The sequence below is a fragment of the Aegilops tauschii genome, chromosome 6, assembly GCF_002575655.3.
Source record: "Aegilops tauschii subsp. strangulata cultivar AL8/78 chromosome 6, Aet v6.0, whole genome shotgun sequence".
NCBI classification, from domain to species: Eukaryota; Viridiplantae; Streptophyta; class Magnoliopsida; order Poales; family Poaceae; genus Aegilops; species Aegilops tauschii.
The window spans coordinates 496,019,113-496,043,209 of NC_053040.3; the positions used below are offsets into that span (position 1 = coordinate 496,019,113).

Below are 24,097 nucleotides of genomic sequence, written 5' to 3' on the forward strand. Positions count from 1 at the left end.
CAGGTAGGAGGCGCCCCTTCGGCTGCTTCTTTCTTTTTCTATTGCCACACATGCATGTACAACTGAGAACCTTGTTAACCAATGACCATAAAGCATGCCAAATCCCTTGAGTAGTAATCCAAACTATGCATTACATATATGCTAGCTGGTTCAAAAGGAAGGGTAAGCAGTTTTGGTAATGGTATACATATCGGACATTGTCCAAAAGTGGAGGCACAATTCTTTGTATGGTAAGGCAGAGTTCATGGCTCCCACACGTGGCAGTGGCGGTCGCCGACGATCCTGTCTAGAGGCGGTGATGACGCTTCACAAAATAAAGAAGACATTGGCGATGACCCGACGACGCACTCCACGACAAGCTTGGTGACAAAGGGGTTGCCAGCAAGGAGGTGCTCCCTGAGTTATTGAAACTGCAACAATCAGGCCTCCATCTCAAGTGTCTGAAAAAAACATGAATTGAAGCCAAATGATTCAAAGTACTTGATGGACTAAACATCTAGAAAGAAGCATTTCATCCACAACTGAAACTTAAAGAGTGATCTGCTGACCAAGGTCAATAACTTCTGGTCTAACGTAAGACAAAATATACAAGGGTAGCAGATCATAGAACTTATATTGTTGTTAACAAGCCAGAAACCATCTATCTTCTGAACAAAAAGAAAGCTAAAATCTTCAGTCAGGGCATACTTTCATTTTTTGAACAATATCAAGTGGTATCGCTTACGTGATCATTCCTGTAAAGAGGAAGCACATGGCCAATCATCATTCGGTTCATGCTTACCTAAAAGAGAGTAAATTATTAAACCAATTCCCACTTCTGAAAACAACGGAAAATAACCAGGGTAACGTTGAAGATGCATGTGCAATTAGAACAACCATGTATCCTTGACCAACAATGAGACTTACAATTGGCACAACACTCGACTGCAATCAAGGGGCGCGGGGGGGGGGGGGGGGGGGGGGGGGTAGTCAGGATTCTGCATCTATCTATTGATGGACCCATTGGAGGAACAAGATATTCGGGAAAGGGAACTGACCGGTAGTCAGAATTATGCATCCATCTATTGAAGGATCCATTGGAGGAACAACAAGAAACTCAGGGAATGGGGGCCGACCGAGAAGCAGATTGGGCACTCATCGAGGTTGGTGTTGTGTGCATTGTTACTTATTAAGCAGGTGTCTACTGCAGAGTGATATCATCTGTTGCTTTCTGTTACCAAGATTTGAAATAATAGAAATAACAATAACAGCAAAACAAAGAAATTCAGGGAGTGGTCTCGTGAAGATGTACTTGACATTGTAAGAAAGAAGAAAGCTCAGAAACTGTGGTATGAAACACATTCACATAACCATTCTGAGTTGTAGCAAGTTCAAGGAGGAAGGCAATGTTAATAAGTTGGTACACCAATCTATTCCTGAGAATGGTCAGTTTTAAGGGATAAAAAAACAATAATCTATTCTTACCAAGCTTTTCATTAGTAAAAAGTTCGGCACCCAAATAACTTGTTAGCAGCAAAACTTTTCACTAATGTGAAAATAGAACTGCAATATGATCTCTTATGAGAAAAGAAACTGACATGAGGTTAAAAAAAGAGCAAACATAGATGGTATGGCAGAAGAACAAATGAAACTCCTGATGACAGGGTATAAAAACATGATGAAACAAATCTCGAATAGGTAAACCAATAAGTTCTTAAGAAAAATAACCTGGAAAGCAAATCACAAGCACATCAATGTCAAACAGAAATAAAAAATTGTTTCTTAAAAGGATATCATACTATTTAGTAGTTATAATATCTATGACCAGATATATAGTAACAAAGTTGAATAATTTTAGTCCTTTCAACCCTAGTTGATGCAGCAAAAGATGCACAAAATAATGACCTTTACAACAGGTTTGTCCGGTACTGGACAGAGACGGGTTGAAGCAGAGTGTCGTCGACAGTGAAGTGAGAGGCTGCAGCAGAGGGCTTCATGGCGAGGCGGCGGGCTCAAGCAGAACAAGCACGCAAAGATGCATCTGCAACTAAAGCTTGCCCAAATGGAAGAACAATACTTTGGGTAAATGACGAGCTACACATGAGAATAACATGATGCAATGAGCAAATAAAAAATTCTTGCATGAAAAAAAATGTACATATAGACATAGTCCAACTTGCACACATGAACAAAAATCAACACTTGGACATATCCGAGCATGAGCAAAAATCTACAAAGAGAGACGAGCGATAACCAAATCAGATCACCTCTTATGTGAGCATCCAACCTAAAATCCACAACAATATATGGCTGTACACCTGAATTCAGATAAGCATTTTTTTCTGTGAATTCCTACTTCTGGATTGAGGAGACTACAAGTTGTACAACGAACAGACTGAATGAGATGCATGTATACCAGCGAGGAGGGCGATGCAGAAATTGAGTCGGGATATGGATAAGCCCCAATTTCCGGCGAGGCCGTTGGCCGACTTAAAGTAGCAGGTGGCGGCGACAGAGCCGCGTACCAGAGGCTCTGCATCTGCAAATGTGCCAACAAGGTACAAAGTCATTAAATCAAGAAAAATCAACGAACATATGGAAGCAAAGAAACAGATGTCACTTCGAGGGGGTGGCACTTACATTGCTCAGTTGGAAGAGAGGACTAACATCAAACCTAGGGATTCTGAAGTTCAAGGCCAGAACTGAAAATCAAGAACTCCTTCAAGACCTGATCACATCACTTCAAGCTTAGATTCCTATTTGTAGTCTTGCTTACCCTTGTATATTTTTTGTATACTTGGCCTTGTTTTATTTGTAAATCCCTTTCTGCCCTTTCGCAAAATAAAAAGACCATTTCTGCCACCAATTGGTGGGCATACATACAGTATGTAATTATTTCTCAAAAATTTAAAGCATAGCAGCGGAAGCCTCTCCTGCTGTTTTGACTGCTGAAAAAATCATTAAATCAATGAACTAACGCCCCTCCTAAAATAACTAAATAATTGAATTGCAAATAGATAACTGGAAAATACTACTTCTACTTGAGTTTAGCTTATAGTATATACAAAGATAGAAGTGGCATGCTATAACAAAAACTTCTGGAAAACTGAAAGTTCACACAAACAGACAAACAAACACATAATGTAAAACGAGCAGATCAGCACACAATGGCAGAGAGTGGGCTCAGAGGCAAGAACTTTGATGAGAAGCCTGTAAAAGTTATGGCAATGACGATAAAAATGAGAGGATAGGTTATTCAATACCTCGTATGGTGTACGTGTGACAGAAGATGTGTGTCTACAACCATCAAAAGAAGGTTACCACTGCCTAACGGATATCAGAGTAATGCCAAGCAAGTCACCACAACGACACCTAGAACAGATAAGAAGCATACCACTATTTGTGAAATAAAGACCACTAAGATATAGCAGCATCATGATGTTGCTTGTCTCCATCGGCTCTGGACCAGATACTATCAGCATAAAAATAGTCAGAAAATGATGACATAAGAAGGTTAGCCTTCCATTGCCTCAGCGCCCCGCCTCGGCTCCCGCGTAAATCAATGTGAAGGCTGCCGCCGGTCAGCCTTCCATTGATCACACGGGTGGTGCAGTGAAGGCGCGCCGCCTCGCGTCCCGCCCCATTCCAGCCATGCGTCCACACTGCTGCCGCCCCTCGCCGCTATAAAAACCGCCCATCGTCGCCATTGGCCGTACACCCGCCTCCCACAGCTCTCTCGCCGCCAACCACCTTCTTCCCCTCTGCGCCCTTTGCTTGCCCTCTCTCCTCCTTCCCAGACGGCCGAGCGTTTCCCTGGCGACGGAGTGACGGCCAACGGCTTCGGCCGCCGCCATCTGCACGAGTGGGAGGCGCGCCTCCTCCACGAGACAGACTACCCGGCGCCGCCCGACATGCGCGTGCCGGGCTCGCGGAGGCTCAGCGCCGGAGGAGTCCCCGTGCCCCCGCCGCCCAGCGGCGCTGAACGATGCGGCGAGATCGCGGGGATCCGGTCGGCGCTACCGGAGGAGGCGCGGCAGCAGGTGAGGTACGGCCCCGACGACAACGCCCTGTGGATGGCGTACTTCGAGCGCCGCCACGCCGACCACTTCACGTCAACGAACGGCGCTTCGGCACCACGGGGGCGCCACAACTCCGACGGCCGACGTCAGTGGTGGGGCATCCCCGGGCACACTCTCCATGTCGTCCTCGAGTACATCGAGGGCGGCAACTCGCCACGGATGGAGTACCCGGCTCCGTCCTTCTGGCGCTGGAGCGGCAGCTTGTGGCTGTCGAAGCGCATGGCGGGCGCGTCCTCCTCTTCCTCCGGCTCCCATTGCCACTCCTCCGGCACACCGACGCCGCTCGCCGCCGTCAAGGCCGAGCCCCAAGCCGGTGCGCCGGCGCAACGGTAGCCTCGTCATACACGAGGGCCGCCGCCGCCAATCTTCCCCTCCTCCCCGCGGCCACTATCTTTGCCTGGTCCGGCTGAAGAAGGAGCCGGCGACACTGCCCGTCGTCGTCATGCAGCAGCACATCGCCATGGCCACCGACCTCGAGACCGGCCTGAAATGGGCATGGGATAACTACGTGCGGGAGGAGATGGAGCGCCATCACCGCGCCCTGGAGGAGATCGCCGCTCGGCGCCGCGGCCGCAACGAGGACGGCGTCGTCGTCCTCGACAGCGACGAGGAGGCGCCGGCGTTGTCCAACTCCATCCGCCTTGGCGACCCAAAACAGGGATGCAGCAAGGACGGCGGCGTGCAGGACGGCGACTACACCGCCTTCTACAAGCTCGTCGGCATGTATAAGGCTCGGGACGGCGGCGGTGTAGTTTTTAGGGTTTTAATTATGTCTTTTAAATTATGTACAAACATGAATGAAAACCGCCTGAATTTCGTCCAAATTCCCCGTGGGCTTGTGTCATTTTCTTCAAGTTCCCCGTGGGCTTGTATCATCTGGGGGCGAAAATAGCGCTGGCTAGCACCCAGAAGGCACTATTTCAGTCTGTTAGAGTTGTGTCGAATATTATTGTACAAGGTAGGTTATAGTTGGACTTGGTTTTGGACTGTGTGTAGACAGAATAGAAGTTGTGTCCTAATAGGACACCTGTATCCTAGGCCTCTCATATATAGTGGGGGTAGACACACAATGAAACCTATGCTAACATAATAGCACAGGCACGCGGGGGAACCAGCGACATGTGTCGGTGCCCGGGCAGCCGTGGTGCGGTATTGTGACGGTGTCATGGGAGGAGCGCCCGTAGTCAGGCCCCGAGGATGTAGCCATGATTGTGTGATTGCTTGGTCCTTGGTAGGTCGACGGAGCGCCTCGGATTTAATTCTAACACAGTCCCTGGGGCGCCAACGACTGGAGATGCTGTTAGCTATGCAAAAGGTCGAGGATTGCACATTATGCTTTGAATCCACTTGATGCGACATTTCTAGTTATGAAAAGTGCTCTTTATGGCGAAACCACAGGGGCACCCACATGTACGCATGGCACTAGCGCCAGCTCTCCGTGCCCCCACCGTGGACTCCTTCTCCATGGCCATGATGGCTGGTCCAGCAGCACCCTCCGCATCTCCTTCAGCCGTTCATCGACGAAAGGGCCGGTGACACGCTGCCCTTCCTGTCCCGCGCCTTGCATGTCCCTGAGCTGGATGATGACCTCCTGTCGGCATTGAGGTCGGGTCTCACCACCATTTCTGCGCCGTAGTCATATCAGGTGTTAAGCATGCGTAGCAAGACGTCGGCCCGGTGCCACGGTGGTACGTGTCGCAGACAGTCTCGCGTATCTCGGGGAAGGAAGGTTCTGCATCTATGGAAGCTTCGACATAATGGCCGAGGTAGGATCAGAATGGGAGTATGAGACATCACCGGCTTGGTGGTCTTACTCACTGGCGTCGAGGTGCCGCGAGAAGGATCCAGGCTCCGGGTGGTCAAGCACAAGTCCAGACGCCTCGACTCCTGCATCGACTCCATTCTTTAGTGCAGCTAGTAATTTTTTATGAGAAAGTCCTTGGTACTCAGGCTTACAAATTACACAATTGATTTGAATCACCCACTCAGAGTAGGGCAGATGGCCTGTTGGGGAATCAGCAGGGTTTTGTTTGTTTCAGTCGAGGACATAGACGCGAGATGCAATGTCCTGATTCTCAATCAGCCAGTCGAAACCCTCGCCGGTGTAGGTGCTAGTGCTACAGCCCACTATCTCAAGATTCAGAAACTGAAGGCTGACCAACATATGTTGAACAAAGCATAATACTACTACTGGCCTAGTATGTCTCTGTAATCAACATTCAATGACCAACATATGTTCAGAAAATGACTTGCTTTCACCTTCATGTTTCCTAACATGTTGATATTGGTTTCTCTGGTTTCTAGCAATTCACATGATATACTTGGAATTGGCTGTAGGTAAGCACCATCTGAGCACAGGCACCGTAAATATAGGGAATGTTGATGGCTTCAAGTTGGAAAGAGCTTTACTAGGTAAAATGTCTCTGCCTTTTTCTCTCTATAAACATTCCCTTCAGTTTAAAGATTGTGAAAATCTTTAGGTGAAATCCTGAAATAACATAAGCACACAAATTCTCAAGTCATGAGCGATTTCGTCAACAAAACTTGCATGCCTTCACCTGGATTATGTGACCGCAAACAGGTATATACTCCCTCCATTCCTAAATATAGGTCTTTGTAGATATTTCACTATGGACCACATACGGATGTATATAGATGCATTTTAGAGTGTAGACTCACTCATTTTGCTCCGTATGTAGTCTATAGTGAAATCTCTAGAAAGACTTATATTTAGGAACGGAGGGAGTATATGGTTTTGAAGATGACTAGCTTTCTTAGCATAGATTAAAATCACGGGAGAAACGATTTCGCGGCGGCCTCTCCCAGCAGCTATAGCGGCTGCCATAGCGCGCAATCGCGGCAAATAGCGGAAATTTTTCTGACGGGAGAGATGATTTCCGGAGGGTTTTGCTCATTGCTGAACCATTTACAGGGAGTTGCGGAGGATTTCGCGGCAGCAGCCATAGCGTAGCGGCAAGGCTCCTGGGCAGCTATCGCGGCTATTTTAATCTATGTTTCTTAGCCATTCATATGACATATTTGGAAGTGGGCGTAGGTACCTTGCAGCAGCATCCGACCACACACACCATAAAGATATGGAATGCTAGCTGATGGCTTCAATTGGAAAAAGCTTTAGTAGGTAATTTTTCTTAGCTTCTCTCTCTCTCTCTGAAAATTCCCTTCAGTTGAAAGGTTATGAAAATCTCTAGGTGAGTTCCTGAAATAAAGTTAGCACCCAAATTCTCATGTCATCAGCGCTGACAAAACGGATGCTTCCGCTGAAGCTTAGACAGTGGTAACAACAAAAAGATGAAATAGCACGACATGCTTGTAGAATTACGCTCACCTTACAACATACAAGGTGTTTTATTTGCCACTTCAGTAGTCCAGTTCACACACATGAAAAACCATAGTACAAATAAATGCTCGATCGAGTCTGAACTCTAAACAGAATTTAGCTAGGGAACACACACACACACACACACACACACACACACAAGCAGTTGAAAGGAAAATTACACTAATTAAGGCTGTAGAAAACGAACAGGAGAAGCAGCCCCCAAGATGCGCACCTCAGTCCCAATACTCCACTACAAGTTTGACCTGATTGGGGTGAGTCCTGAGCTGCTCCACCGCACGTTCCATTTCCAGGTTGCTTTTACTACCACTGAGCTTGGCCTCTTTAAGGCTTTCCAAGTTCTTGAGGCCAACAACGCTCATCCTCTCGCTATAAAAAAACAACACAAGGGTCTCCAGCTTTGTCATTGATCCTCTCTCGAACACGAGCTTGCTGGAAAATCCGACCACCTTCAGGATCCTTAGCACCGGGAAGCTGTGTTTGCCGCGTGCAACCAGTTCTCTTCCGTTTTTGCAGTCAATGTCCTTCAGACGAACACTGTGAAGCTTGGGCACCTTACACAAGACATTAAATAACTTGTCACCATCAAGTTCTTTTGCCTCTCCCACTTCAATCTTTGTGAGGTGTGTGAGTGATGAGATCCAGTCGGGCAATTGGCTAATGCCTCGGTCAAACACACCAAGGCATTGGAGAAGTGGCGGCGGCTTGGAGAAGATAGGGAGAAACTCCAAACAACTACTCCTCCCGAATTTCACATTTAGCAACCGGAGGCTGCTTGTCTTGCTCAAGGAGGAGGCAAGGTTAGTCAAACACCCATCATCGACTTCTGCATGGATTATGACACTTAGCAACTGCAATTGTGTCAGCTTACCAATCTCTTGGGCAACCGATGGACTGTCAACAACTCCTACGTCCACCTCGCGTAGCGCTTTCATCTTCCAGACCCCTCGTGGCAGATTCCACCTGTTGGACCGTAGGCGCTCTAGTTTGCTTAGCTTTGTCACAGTTCGTGGCAACTTCCAGATGTGTGAGTGTTTTACATCAAGGGTCTCCAAGTGCTCTAGATTGCCAACTTTGCGAGGCATCTTTGCGACGTTTGTATTCCTCAAGCTCAAGAACTTGAGAAGATACAGTCGGCAGACATCTCTCATGTGCTTGTTTCTCAGGGCCTGGCAATCTTCCAGGTCAAGTACTCTCAGCAATTTGAACTCACCTAGGTGATCCAGTAGCTTGCCAAAACCGTCACGCTGAAATGTGGTCAATGACCGGACATGCTGTAGCTTCATCGCCTCAATGCCATGCCTTGAATGATGATGCTCGTCATGGCCATTATCGTGGATGGAGAGGCGGCGGACCTTGCCATGTCCATCTGTCTTCCCTCCAAATTCACGCCCTACCAAGCTAACAAAGTTAGACTCATGGGATTTGGACACCATGACCTCAAGGATCATGTCATGCACCCGGCACCCCTGTACCTCCACTTCTCTAGAATGTTTTAACTGGTACACAAACTTGTCTAGTTGAATCATGTTCCTACTTATCAACTCGTTGAAGTATTCTTCTGCAACCTCCAACAAAGTCAAGCCCCGTTTCTCAGTGACCAGACCTTCAGCAATCCATCTGTATAGCAGTCTATCCTTGGCAATCATATAATCCTCCGGGAAAATGCTCACATACATCATGCAAGCCTTCAGATAATGAGGTAGGTAGTCATAGCTGAGTGTAATCAACTGCCTCATCCCCTCGAGGGCACGGTTGCTTTCCATATGAGAACTAATTGATCTAGAAACTTGTTTCCACATATCTATGCTCTCAGCTGACGTAGAGCTTGGCAGAAGGCTAGCGATGCTAACGATGGCCAACGGCAAGCCACCACATTTTTTCAAAATTATATCCATGGTTTCTTGAAGTTCTTTGGGGCAATCACCCTTCTTTGCGGAGCTAAACACTCTTCTGACAAATAATTTCTCAGATGATTCTTTTAATAGGGGCTTCATATGATGGACAAAGTCGACACTAGAGGCCGCAGCCACTGCCTTTATCCGAGTTGTCACAATGATTCTGCTGCCACAATTATTCTTTGGAAATATGTTCCAAATAGCTTCCCAGGCTGGTAGCCTCCATACATCATCGATCAAAATGAGATACCTGGTTTTATTTGACATATGCATGCTTGGAGTTAGAAAGTTTGTGTACAAGCAAAATAATAATTAGAAATAGTAGTTAAAATAGAAATACTAACAATACTCATAGAAAATTAAGGACTTGGTTTATTTTTAGCAGAAAACAAAAGAACTTTTGTTTCTCTGCAAGCGACAGTTGTTGAGTATCATGATTATTAGAAAGTATATGATACACTAGGATTTATTTCTACCTTGTCTTGTACTCAAAGTTGATCATATACTCCTATATATATGTCCACGAGGCTCAAGTAATAAACATCAAATTCCACCAATCTCCCTCTCGATTCTTTCTACATGGTATCAACCTAACTCTGATCCAAAATCCCAGCGTCGCAACCACTTCCGCACCGCGCCATCCTCGGGGCATTCGATCTTCATGATCGTACCGGGAGCCGCACGGCCCGTATCTACAGTTCTGGCTGTCACGCATCCGTCTGCGCGCGGCCTCATTTGCTCCCCTGCGCCGCGTGACTGACCTAGTTATTCGCTTGCGAGCACCTTAGCAGGTCCCGTGAAGATCGTCCCTGCGTCCAGCGCGCCCGTCCACCGACCGAGCAACGGCTTACCGCTGCGTCGCCCCATAGGCCGCAGTGCCCCCGCCTCATGTTCTTCCTACGGCTGCATCGACTCGCACGCCGCCGTTATGTCGCCCCTTCGGGCCGTAGCGCCGCGGCACATGGTTCACTCCACTACCACGAGGCCGTGCCCACGATCGCACCAACCCGTGCGCTGTTGCAGCATCACCCCTTCGGGTCATAGCGCATCAGCATGCGGTCCATGCCACCGCCCTGAAGCCATCCCAGCGATCGCACCAACCCGTGCGCTGCTGATACATCGCCACTTCGAGTCATAGCGCCGCATCACACGGTCCACGCTGCCGCCCCGAGGTCTTCCTCGTCATCGTCCCGACCCACGCACTCTCATTGCATCGCCCCTTCGGGCCATAGAGCTGATACGTCTTTAACATATCTATAATTTTTGATTGCTCCATGCTATTATATTATCAACTTTAGATATTTTATATGCATTTATATGCTATTTTATATTATTTTTGGGACTAACTTATTAACCCAGTGCCTAATGCCAATTTCTATTTTTTCCTTATTTTTTGGCTTTCGCTGAAAAGGAATATCAAACGGAGTCCAAATAAAACAAAACTTTACGATGATTTTTCTTGGACCAGAAGACACCTATGAGACTTCGAGTGGGGGCCAAAGGACCCATTAGGCGACGACAAGCCGTAGGGGTGCGACTTAAGGGGGCGCCCCTGGGCTTGTGGCCCCCTCCGGAGTCCCATGCACCGACTCTTTGGCCTATAAATTTCCAAATATTCCAGAAACCCTAGTGGAGTCGCTAAAGATACTTTTCCACCGCTGCAGGTCTCTGTTCCCGTGAGATCCCATCTTGGGGCCTTTTCCGGTACTCCACCGGAGGGGGTTTCGATCACGGAGGGCATCTACATCAACCTTGTTGCCCTTTCGATGATGTGTGAGTAGTTTACCATAGACCTACGGGTCCATAGCTAGTAGCTAGATGTTTATTTCTCTCTCTTTGATCTTCAATACAATGTTCTCCTCGATGTTCTTGTAGATCTATTCGATGTAATCTTCTTTCGCGGTGTGTCTGTTGAGATCCGAGGAATTATGAATTTATGATCAGATCATCTATGAATATTATTTGAGTTTTCTCTGAACTCTTTTATGCATGATTAAGATAGCTTTGTATTTCTCTTCGATCTATTGATTTGGTTTGGCCAACTAGATTGGTTTTTCTTGCAATGGGAGAGGTGCTTTATAATAGGTTCAATCTTGCGGTGTCCTCACCCACTGACAGAAGGGGTAGCGAGGCCCGTATTGTATTGTTGCCATTAAGGATAAAAGATGGGGTTTATATCATATTGCGTAAGTTTATCCCTCTATATCATGTTATCTTGCTTAAGGCATTACTCCGTTTTATAACTTAATACTCTAGATGCATCCTGGATAGCGGTCGATGAGTGAAGTAATAGTACTAGATGCAGGCAGGAGTCGGTCTACTTGTGACGGACGTGATGCCTATATTCATGATCATTGCCTTGGATGCCGTCATTACTTTGCGTTTTTCTATCAATTGCTCGACATTAATTTTTTTACCCACCGTTTGCTTTCTCCCAGAGAGAAGCCTCTAGTGAAACCTTTGACCCCGGGTCTATTTTTCATCATATATTTTCAGATCTATAAAACCAAAACCCCAAAAATACCTTGTTGCAATTATTTTGTGTTTACTTTATTTTGCCTTTTACTTTTATTTTAAATCTATCTCTATCAGATCTCACTATTGCAAGTGACCGTGAAGGGATTGACAACCCCTTTTTCGTGTTGTGTACAAGTGTTTGTTAGTTTGTACAGGTGCATAGATTGGAGACTTGCTTGTGCCTCCTACTGGATTGATACCTTGGTTCTCAACTGAGGAAAATACTTACCTCTACTTTGCTGCATCACCCTTTCCTATTCAAGGGAAAAATCAACGCAAGCTCAAGAAGTAGAAAGTGCCACGGCGCTCGGTCCACTCCTCCATTCCCGCGCATTGACTTTCGCGTGGTATGCACCGCGTCGCCTCACTAGGCATGGGAACACCACCGCCCGTGCTCGATCCTTGACACTTTATCGGGTTCTTCCTTTCCTACTTCGAGTATCGCCGCCGCGCTCACCTAGCCATCGCCGATCTTTTTCCTCCGCGCGGCCATGCTCCTACCGGCGACCGACGTGGCCCCCATGGGCTGCCTCTAGTATCGCCGCCTACTTCGTCGTGCATCATCTTTGTGTTCGTCCTGCACCAACTCATCTCTACCGTCATCGTCATCTTCCCCGTCCACTTCATCTACTCCGAAAACCACGGTCGACATCGGCACCTTCTACCCCATGTCAACTGGCATCGCAACCATCGTCGAGTCCTTCTCTGTTGGTCCCCTCCGACATGGCGTACAGCTCGTGCATATCCCCTTCTACGCTTGCCCGGCGCTAGCAACACCGACGCGTGCCCTCGTCCACGACATGTCCCCAGCCTAGCAAGCATGGTGCAACACCTTGTCAACATCAACTTCGTCCGTCTACGCATGCCCGGTGCTGGCAATACCGATGCGTATCCTTGTCCACGATATGTCCTTGGGGTGTCGAACCCGGCGCAACACCTCGTGAACACCGTCTTCTTTTCGGTGCACAATTGCAGCCATGACTAACTCGGCGCTGCCGTGCGCCTGTGGCTCCACGGCGACTACCTCGACACCGGCCATCTCGACTCGACATCGACCACGGCGTCCCTCGCATGGCTACGTCGACGACAGCTACACCACCCTACGCTCTCGGCTACATCGACATCGACGCAAATTAAAGGGCTGTCGTCTTGCTTGGGCAATCTCGTTGCTTTTTTACTCCAGCCATGACTTCCGCGATGCATCAAATGTTACAACTATGTGAGGGAGGGGGGATGTCCATCGGCTTGCATTCAGATTTTTCTTCAGTCTCACTGTCTGTGTCGCTATCGTTGTGACCAGGGGCGGACCATTCGGGGGCAGCTGTCTGGGCTCACGAGCCAGCTGCAATATAAACTAGGCTATGACGCCGAGTATAATTAGCCTGGTTTACCACGATTGCCCGGGCATATAGCTCTTGGGCCCTACTTAATGATTCTGGGCCCATCTAATTAACTGACCCATGGTTGCACGTAGAGGTAGTCGGCAACACGCGTGCACAAAAAAGTTACAAGGCAGCTAAGTCTCAACCCTCCCCTCTCCCCCTCGCGTCGCCCTGCCCAAAGCTCTCGAATCCCGATTGCTTAGGCTGCCTCTCCCCCTCCCCTCTCCCCTCGCCTCGCCCCCGCGGGCGGCCGAGCGGGGTAACCCTAGCCGCCGGCCTCTCCCTCTTCACCTCCCGTCTCCCTCCCCCCGCCGCCGACGGCTAGCGCCGCTGGGCAAAGCCCTGGTGGCGCCGGCGCCGGCGGGAAGCTCCCCCCCCCTTTTTGCTCAGCCTAGGGTTGGCGCGGGACGATCTGGCCGGGCGGGGGCGCCGCGCTCGCGAGGGGCCGGCAGCGCGGTAGCAGATGCGGGTGGTGACGGTGTGCGCGGCGGCAATGGGCGGCGGGGCCAAGCGCGTGTGCGGGTTGTGCGGCGGCTTCGTGCGGCGGCTCTCTGGCGGATGCGGGCGCCGTCGGGTCGCCCGTTCTGGTGGCCTGGCGGGCGGCGCGGGCGCCGGGCCGTGGCGGCCTGGTCCAGGGCGCCACGGGAAGCAGCTGCTCGCTCTTCGGGCGGGTGGCATGGTGGGCGGCGGACTCGAGCCGGCGGCCTGGATCTGGGCCAGATCTGGTAGGGCGGCGCGGGTTCAGCGAGGTGGTGCTGCCGGGATCCCTCGGGCGGCAGTGGGGCGGCCTGCTGCTCCTTGGCAGCGGTGGTCCGTGCTTCAGGAGGTCGGTGCTGACGGTTTGTGTCTCCGACGTGTCGTGACGGTGCGGATCCGATATGCGGTGGTGGATGTCATTCGTCGGCGCGCAGGTGTAGGGAGCCGACTTGGTCCGCACGGGTGCAAGCTTATGCGTTAGTGCTCTTCTCTCTTGTTGCCCGGTCCGAGGTTGCTCGTCGGGCGTCGTCGTGCCGTCGGACAGATCGACACCATTGACGACGGACACGGCATCGTTCGAGCGTGCTCGCGGTGGCCGTCGGTAGTCACCGGGTTATCTCCCCCTGGTCCACCGGGACCGGATGGGGATACGGGCGTGGGCGCCTCCTACTGTGGAGGTGCCGACCCAAACCCGCTGGCTGATGTCGGGCTAGGGGTGAAAGGTGGTCCCTTTCACTCTTACTACTGTGGTCGGGTGCTCGTGACGGAGATGGTCGGCGGTTCCTAGGGGCATGGATGCCGGGGCGGCGGCCCCAGACGGCGGGTCTCACGGTTGGCTTTCTGGCAGGCTCCGTGGTGGCGGTGGTGGCTCCATATTTAGGTCGTGAGGGCGACTAGGGATGTAGTGGCGGGAGGCCCAGGACTGCCCTCGTTGTGGTACTGGTCTGGTCTCCTTGTGGTGGTGCAGGCGAGTGGCCGAGCGAAAGCTCCACGCTTCTGGCGCCGGCGACGACGACGCATGTGGGTGTCGCTTACTTCTTGAAGACGGCGTCGTGGATCCAGTACCTATGCCAGGGCTCATGGTGAAAATCGTTGTGTTCTCTCAGACTCGGCAGCACCGACGCTTCGCGTCGTAACCCTCCTGGGGGCGTTGTCTTTGAGCTTAGGGGTTTATGTTCGTGCCTCGGCGAGGTGTTAGGCTTGTTCTAGGCTTATGTTTTATCTGTTGATCTGTTGTGTAAGGGGGCCTCCCCACCATATTGTATCATTCGGCCATGTACTCTGGTTTATTGCTTTATTTATAAAGCGGGGCGAAAGCCTATTTCAAGCTAAGTCTCAACCAGTTCGATCGTCGCGACGGTTCGTCCGACTACTTCGGTAGTCGTAGTGTAGTCTGATAAGGCAAAACCCACCGGGGATTCACCGGGCACGGGCGTAGCTCTTCCCAGCGAAAAAGAAGTCATGCCCACTGATTAGGGCATGTACATTGGTTCAGTCGGCCACCGTACGTCCGCAGGATCCGTCCATAGGAAGCTCCTATTGAGCGCTTTAAGCGCCCCACAAGTCAACCGGCGCCTACAGAAAACGCCAAGTGGGCCGGCCCACCAATGCACCAGCGCAGAAGCAGTTTCAAGAAAAAAAGACACGCAAAAACTTGCGAGTAGGAGGAGTCAAACTTGCATCGCCCCTATAGGAGATGGTTCAGCTAACCACTGCAGCCACTAGACCATTGTGACAAACAACAACGCGGACACTTAAAGAACTACTTCAGCCGCGTTATTTATTATCCAGAACTTACATTCTTATATTTTTTATAAAACAAAGTTTATCAAATTTTGAAAAACGATCACGAATTAGAAAAGTTCATCAAATTTGATAAGAAAAGTTCATCTATCAGAAAAAATTTCACCAATTTTGGAAAAAGTTCACAAGATGTGAAAGAACTTCATCGATTTTGGAATAAAAAGATTATAGAATTTGAAAAAAATCATCAAATGCAAGAAAGTTCACCCATTTGAGAAAAAGTTCATTGAATTAAAAAAAGTTCATTGAATTTGAAAAAAGTTCATTGAATTTTAAAAAAGTTCATCGGATATAAAAAAAAGTTTACCGAATTTGAAAAGTTCATCGGTTTTGAAAAAAGTTCACCGAATTTATAAATAAGTTCACCAATTTTCAGAAAAGATCCCCGAATTTGAAAAAAAGTTCATCAATTTGAAAAAAAAGTTCGTCGAATTTTAGAAAAAGTCCATTGAAAATAAGTCCATTGAATTTGAAAAAAGTTCTTCAATGTTGAAAATTTTATCAAATTTTAAAAAGTTCATTGATTTTTAAAAAAGTTCATCAAATTTGAAAATAAGTCATCAATTGTTAAAAATAATTTATTAAAAAAAGTTCATTCATTTTGAAAACAAAATTTTATCAAACTATAATAAAACATCATCGATTTGGAAAAAGTTCACGCATGTAAGAAAAAAAAACATGAGAATCGATGAGGGAGGAAATGTGGAAGAAGAAAAAAAGAAAAACAGAAAACAAAAATGGAAAAAAGAAAAAAGAAAAAAAGAAAACAGAGTTTAAACTTGTGTTTGGGGATGGTAGTCTATACCTCGTCTCCTTGAGGAGCTTCATGATCCTGCTGGATGGCCCTTCCACATCCATCGGGTTGGTTTGCTTATCATCCCCTTTCTTATTGCTGAGCTGCTGGAGCAGTCGTTTCAGCAGTCCCTCCATGTCCTTCTCTACATTGAATGCTTGTGAGACGGACACCGTCGCCTGGCAGGGGAAGTCCACGTCCAGTTGCCGGCACAACTCCATGGCCAGGGTTGTCTTCCCCAGCCCTCCGAACCCCACAATGGAGAGCACCTTGAGACTCTTGCCATCCTCATCATGGACCTCCACATTGATCTGGCCATCCTCATCATGGACCGGAGCCGTGCTCTCGTCATGCTGAACATGCATAGGCCCCTTGATCTTAGTAGCCAGGGTGTCGGCCTGCTCTGTTATGCCCACGAACTGATCAGGGTCGTTGACACGGCGGAGAGCATTCGTGGAGATAGACGCTGCCGAGACGGGGGCCAAGAAGGCAGCTCTTGGCAGCGTGGCCCGGTCGATGTTGTAGCGAGCACGGCGTTCGCTGACGGCAGTGGTACGCACCAGGAGATCCTTGATGTCTGCGGCGAGGGCGCGCTGCAGCACAAGCTTCTTGTACGGATACCTGGCAACGCGCTTGGCGCGGGCGTAGATGGACGGGCGCGCCATGGGGCGGCTGATGCAGAGCGAGTAGGTGTCGGTGCAGTCCTCGGCATCGTAGACGAGGTCGTGCACCTGCTTCTCCCACTCCCGGACGATGTGGTCGACGGAGCCCTCCTTCGCCTCGGAGATAACGCGGAGGACGGCGTTCATGGTGGCCAGCTCGTCCCGGAGTTGGATGACCTTGTTGCCTACGCCGCGGATGTCCTGGAGCTCGTCCACCAGCACCTGCCCGACCTTGCTCAGGACCGGCACTGCCGCTCTCTCCATTCTGAACGGAGCTTAGTTGGTTGGTTGCTTTGGTTGGAACTTGGAAGAGGAAGAACACAAATGGAGACGCTCCTCTCACCCGTGCCGAACTTGCCTTTTAGATAATCTGGGAAGCGCACTGTCAACATACATGTTGTAAGTTAAATAATAAATTCGGGGCTCAATCAGGTCAAGTAAAATAGGATGGTTGTTAGTCTAATCAATCTATTTTCTATGAAATTAATATCAATATATACTTAAGTTTACTACATTATATCTGAGCCTTAGTCCATGGATAAATTTCATTTACACATCACCGATAAGATTTTTGGCACATGTTTAAGTAAATATTTGTATTTTATCAAAAGTAGGTCCTTGACACACTAATAATCATCAATAAAATATTTTTTGCGAACAATTAGTTTTCTATGTATTTTAATATGTTCATTAGGTTTTCTTGGTTTGACATAACTTATTAACCACACATTTTTAGTCTATTACTGCCTAAATTATTGCCACGAAAGATTTCAATTTTTTGGATGAATGGTTTATTTGTATGGACTTTTAACGCATTTTGAATTATGATTATGATTACAATTTATGATTGTTTGTTTGGTGGTAGAGGAAGAATGCAAATGGCGGTGCTCCTCACACTAGGGCTGTGGACTTGCATTATCATCAGGCAAGTACACTCTCAACATGTGGTAAGTACAATAGTACTATTGGTAAAATAGGTGGTTGTTAGTGTACATACGCCAGATTAAGTAAAATAGGATGGTTATTTGTGTTTATAGTGAAGCTATTTTTTGATTGAATACCAATGTTTGCTTAAACATGCTATATTATCTGAGTTCCAATCCTTGTATAAATTTCATTTACATATAGTCAGATATAGGTTTTTGCCACAAGTTTAAGTAATTTTTTATTTGATCAAAAGTAGGTTCCTTAGAACCTAAAAAATATCCTTAAAATATTGGGCTGACAATTAGTTTTGTGCGATGTTTAGTGGTTTTTTTTTTGAGATTTTTGGTCCAAAACAATCCGAATGTAATTTTCTTGAACATTGATGCTTCATATAAAAAACATATCCAATTTTTTTTGGATGAGTACTTTTCCCTATGAATTTTATGCTTTTTGAGATTGTTTTGTCTACTGTCGGATCCATTAATTAGAAATCATGTTAATGATGGTAAAAATTAAATTAGACCTGGCTGCAAAATGATTATACCAATAGTTGGTGTTCTCCTGCAATAAACACGACGAGTACTACATAACATGTGCAAAAGCAACCCAAAACACGATGGTTTCTGCATTTTCCTCTGCTAGTGTCCAAAGATGATATTTTTAGTTATCATTTTAATTTTTTTAGCAAAAAAAGTTATCATTTTACTTTTTTTGTGCGAAAATTTATCATTTTACTTGTTAAGAGGCGTTAGACAATGTGCCAGTAGCTTGCGTTTCATGGAACTCTGTCAGGAATACTTATTCTAAAAGCTAGTGTTTTGAAGTGACTGCCTGCAACATAACTTTACCTTGTTTTCCCCGCAATAAATAAATAAATACAAACTAGTAAACAAATAGCCTTGCAGGTACTTAAATTAGTGCGGATTGAACTGTCATGGCTTCACAAATGAAGAGAGCGTCCCTCCCAAGGGATAGGGAAGATCAATCACATATATTTCAATATGACCTATCAGTCAGCTCTCGATCAACTGCTAATCATCATGAACTAACTGTTAAACAAAATCTTAGCTTGAAGAGGACTTGGAGTTGGATCGAGGTCCGACTAGTTAATCAAGGGAGCCTACAGGTATGAACGTGACACAGAAAACATGGCTCGACTTGACAGACTTGACGAATCGATCGACGACGTAATTAATAAATTCATTACTGGCTTCGATGAACCGATCGATGGACACTCTGTTCACGTTAGTCGGACGTGGATCTTGGCCACTAGCACCTGTTGTCATAGGCCCACATGGGTTGGTTTGTTGTTCTGATCGAAATTATTGGACATTTTTCATGGCACAATATAACATCGTCTTCGTCGTCTCTGAAGGAACCAAAAGTACATATAGTAGTGCTTAGGATAAGGAAGGAGCAGTGACAGGCTAACTAATAGACATGTTGGTGGCCGTATGGCGTATGCACGTTAAGATGCACATGGTGATAAAATAGTACGCCATTATTATAGAAAAGAAAACAATGCATCCTTAAATTAGCCTTACCATTGATCAGAGCTTCCATTTGACAAATTAGTATTGTATACATGTAATACATGTTGATATTAGGTATGACATTAATCAACATGCTTAATATCATAGCCATTTGCTTGAATCTGCGCTGCACGAGATCTATTTGGATGTGATTAGATGAGGTGCACGGTTAGTCACTAGCAGGCCGGCTTAAACAACTCGAAACACAATGTTGCGCTTTCACAAGTCTATTATCCAGCTAGATCTAAGTGTGATGGGTGATTGGATTCTCAAATCAAGCTGAGATGCATCATGAAAGTAGACCTTGTTTTTCTTGCATACCTCTACGTAGTCTCGATCTATAACAGTTAAGTCTTGATATGGACCAATGTCCTAATTAAGAAACTTGGTTTTTCTTCGTGAAAAAAGAAACTCCTTTATTTGATTAGCCCATCCATGGAGCTTCCATTCACCATAATCCAATTTGGTAAATCATGCATGTACAACTGAAAGTCAACTAAGTAATTTTTACCGGACTACTCTAATTAATTTGCTACCTGCGAAATGTGATGGCCAGTGCCTAACATCACCAAATTTAGTTGACCTTTGTGTCTAGCCGTCATATAGCTTCGTTATAACCCCGCTAAAAAAAGCTTCGTTATAAGAACTGAAAGTGTAAGAAGGACGTCTCAGGAACTGTATTTGGGAGTATAAATCTGATCCTATTGTGCTCTAGGGCAAAGGCGTGTTGTTCTCTAATTGCCATCACATAGATCTTCAATTTGGAAAAGCCTGATGTGCAACCACAGTTGTGCCAAGCCGGATGGGGGAAGATAACTCACCTTCCTTTGGACAACAACCATCCCAGATCCACCATATGCTCTCAATCAATACTCCTACTAGTCATCCTTAATTAACTGTGAAACGAGACCTAGCTTTGAGAAGACCCGGTAGTTAAGGGAGCCAGCAGGACTGAACATGATACAGGCAACTCGACTAGACTTGGGGAATCGATCCAGATCTGAATTAAACAACTCATCATTGCTTTGATGTGTCGATGGATGGGTCATCTGTTGACATTAACCGAAGGTGGATCCATGACACTATCACATGTTGTCACATGGTCATGGGGCTGGTTTGTTGCACTGATCGAGATTATCCCATGGTTTCCATGGCATAGCATAGCCTTGTCTTCGATGTCTCTCGAGTCTCAAGGGAAGATCTTGATTAATGTAGAAACACAAATGACGCGGTTGCACTACCTATTAGTCCAACTCATACCAATCTAGATCTTGATCACATCCGAATAAAAGGTGACTATATTTACCAAGACCAGAAACTCATTAATGATACTTGAGAGAATGGTTTGCAGTGACAGGCCAAATTATTACTTTTTGCGTAAAAGGTGACCGTATTACTCGGAATACATATTACAATCTGCCTGACACAGCTTGTCAACATCACCACATCTAGAGTGGAGCCAAGCAACTATGGTGCAAGCGATGCAGGCAAACCTTCCATATAATCCCTTACAGTGTTTTGGAATCCACTAAAAGGAGTTACGCAATCTCCCTACTAGACATCAAGTGCTCTATCTCACTAATCGACCTGGCATAAGCAGACCGATCTCTTCCAGTCCACTTCACCATATTGACTAACTCCAGACAATTGGAGAGAAAGGCAAGGCCTTCCATGCAAGCGGCAAGTTCGTCTTTGAGAAGACGACCAGTGACAGGGTAATTAAGTTCCACATTGGTGGTTGTATGCATCTTAAGATACACAGAGTGACAAATTATTACATCATTACTATTTTTTTAGGGTAGAGACCAAGGGATAGTCCCTCTTAAAAAACTATTTTGTAGAACATTACATCACTACTATTGGAAAAGAAAATAATGCATTCTTCAACGTAGTTGAGATCAATCATTTTCTGGTAGATAGGGAGTTTATTCCGCTAAAAATAAAACGTGAGCAAAATATGATAGTATGATGGTTGGCAATGTATATTTGTACAGAGAGTACTACTGTTGTATGATATGCATCAATCTACTATTTACAGGGTGGTAAAATAGTACGTCATTATTAGATCTATAAAATCAAGCTGAGTTGCATCATCAAAGTAGACCTTGTTTTTCTTGGTACCTCTACGTAGTCTCGATCTATAACAGTTAAGTCTTGATATGGACCAAGGTCCTAATTAAGAAACTCAGTTTTTCTTTGTGAAAAAAGAAACTCCTTTATTTGATTAGCTAATCAATGGAGCTTCCATTCACATTAATCCAATTTGGAAAGCATGCATATACAACTGAAAGTCAACTAAGTAATTTACCGGACTACTCTAATTAATTTGCTACTACATGCCAAATCTGATGGCCAATGCCCAACGCTGCCATCACCCACCAAATTGTCATGTATTTGGGACTACAAATCTGATACTATTGTGCTTTAGGGCAAAAGGTTGTTCTCTAATTGCCATCACATAGATCTTTAGTTTGGAAAAGCCTGATGTGCAACCACAGTTGTGCCAAGCCGGATGGGGGAAGATGACTCACCTTCCTTTGGACAACAACCATCCCAGATCCACCATATGCTCTCAATCAATACTCCTACTAGTCATCCTTAATTAACTGTGAAACGAGACCTAGCTTTGAGAAGACCTGGTAGTTAAGGGAGCCTGCAGGACTGAACGTGATACAGGCAACTCGACTAGACTTGGGGAATCGATCCAGATCTGAATTAAACAACTCATCATTGCTTTGATGTGTCGATGGATGGGTCATCTGTTGACATTAACCGAAGGTGGATCCATGACACTATCACATGTTGTCACATGGTCATGGGGCTGGTTTGTTGCACTGTGATCAAGATTATCCCATGGTTTCCATGGCATAGCATAGCCTTGTCTTCGATGTCTCTCGAGTCTCAAGGGAAGATCTTGATTAATGTAGAAACACAAATGACGCGGTTGCACTACGTATGAGTCCAACTCATACCAATCTAGATCTTGATCACATCCGAATAAAAGGTGACTATATTTACCGAGACCAGAAACTCATTAATGATACTTGAGAGAATGGTTTGCAGTGACAGGCCAAATTATTATTTTTTGCGTAAAAGGTGACAGTATTACTCGGAATACATATTACAATCCGCTTGACACAGCTTGTCAACATCACCACATCTAGAGTGGAGCCAAGCAATTATGGTGCAAGCGATGCAGGCAAACCTTACAGTGTTTTGGAATCCACTAAAAGGAGTTATGCAATCTCCCTACTAGACATCAAGTGCTCTATCTCACTAATCGACCTGGCATAAGCAGACCGATCTCTTCCAGTCCGCTTCACCATATTGACTAACTCCAGACAATCGGACTCCAGACAATTGGAGAGAAAGGCAAGGCCTTCCATGCAAGCGACAATTTCGGCTTTGAGACGACGAGCAATGACAAGCTAATAAAGTTCCACGTTGATGGTTGTATGCATCTTAAGATACACAAAATGACAAATTATTACATCATTACTATTTTTTTAGGGTAGAGACAGAGGGATAGCCCCTCTTTAAAAAACTATTTTTTTAGGAACATTATGTCACTACTATTGGAAAAGAAAATAATGCATTCTTCAACTTAGCATCAATTGGTAGCTGAGATCAAGCATCTTATGGTAGATAGGGAGTTTATTCCTCTGAAAATTAAAAGTGAGCAAAATAGGAGAGTACAGAGAGCACTACTGCTATATGGCTTGATAGAGGTCCACCGTGTATAGAGGAATGGAATAAAAACTCCTTTACCCTCACAAACAAAAAGATGAGAGTTATGTAGTAATTTTTTTTTCAGAACAAGCTACGGACGCGAGCCCCTATTTAGCGTGTGACACGCTGGCAAACAAGCCAGTGCGCACCCGCTCCCCTCCCACGGGCCCATCAGCGGGGCTGGACGCCCGCCTTTTTCACTTCGTATATTTTTGTTTTTACTATTTCTTATTTTCTTTTTTATTCTTTAAAATAATTCAGGACCTCAGAAAAATGTTTCAGAAATCGTAAACTGCTAGTGGATTAGAGAAAATGTTCATGATTTTACAAAAACTTAAACATATTGATTTTTTTGTGTGATTATGAACAAAAGTTTTGCTAACACAAAAAATGTTCATAATTTTTCTTAAATATTCAAAAAAAATAAAACATTGCAGTGAATACAGAAAAGTTCACCGATTTAAAAAAATGTTCGCTCAATAAACATGTTCATACAGTTCAAGAATAATGTTCGTCAAACAAAGAATGTTCATGAATTTCAAAAACTATTCATCAGTTAAAAAAATTGCTGATTCAAATAATGGTTATCGATTCAAAAAAATGTTTGCCATTCAAAACTATACATAGACTCTAAAAAGTTTGCTGATTCGAAAAATACTCATCAATTGAAAATAGTTCATATATTCAAAAATAATTTCAAAATTACGAAACCAAATGTTTGCAAAACTTTTCAGAAAATATTCGCGCCTTAAAAATTTCTCAATGTTTAATAAATACTATTCGGGAATTAAAAAATGTTCACGATTTTAGAAAAAAGTTATCTATCCCAAAAAAATAACTACGTTGAAAATGATGTGGGCATAAATGAAAAAGAAAGTCAAAAGGGAAAACAAAAAAGAAAGAAAAGAACAGGGAAAATGAAAGTAAATTAAAAAACAAACTTGACAAATTGAGAAAGAAA

The 24,097-nt window shown here is 45.7% G+C and overlaps 1 protein-coding gene across 1 annotated transcript; it reads right to left on the reverse strand.

The window, feature by feature from the left end:
- Positions 1 to 7,191: 7,191 nt before the first annotated feature.
- LOC109749311 (disease resistance protein Pik-2-like) lies at positions 7,192 to 17,212 on the reverse strand. Its single transcript, XM_040393229.1, has 4 exons — positions 16,299 to 17,212; positions 8,925 to 9,477; positions 8,380 to 8,855; positions 7,192 to 8,259 (listed from the first exon to the last, which is right to left on the reverse strand). The coding sequence occupies exons 1-4, from the start codon at positions 17,210 to 17,212 to the stop codon at positions 7,632 to 7,634; spliced, it is 2,571 nt and encodes an 856-aa protein (XP_040249163.1). The 3' UTR covers positions 7,192 to 7,631.
- Positions 17,213 to 24,097: the final 6,885 nt, after the last annotated feature.

Excerpts from the sequence above, each read along its gene's own strand:
- LOC109749311 (XM_040393229.1), bottom strand. The coding sequence starts at position 17,212 with ATGGAGAGAGCGGCAGTGCCGGTCCTGAGCAAGGTCGGGCAGGTGCTG. Across the intron at positions 9,478-16,298 it reads AAGCTCCTCAAGGAGACGAG|AATCATTGTGACAACTCGGA; the intron begins GTATAGACTACC and ends TTGTGGCAGCAG. Across the intron at positions 8,856-8,924 it reads TGATTCAACTAGACAAGTTT|GTCATGGTGTCCAAATCCCA; the intron begins GTGTACCAGTTA and ends ATGATCCTTGAG.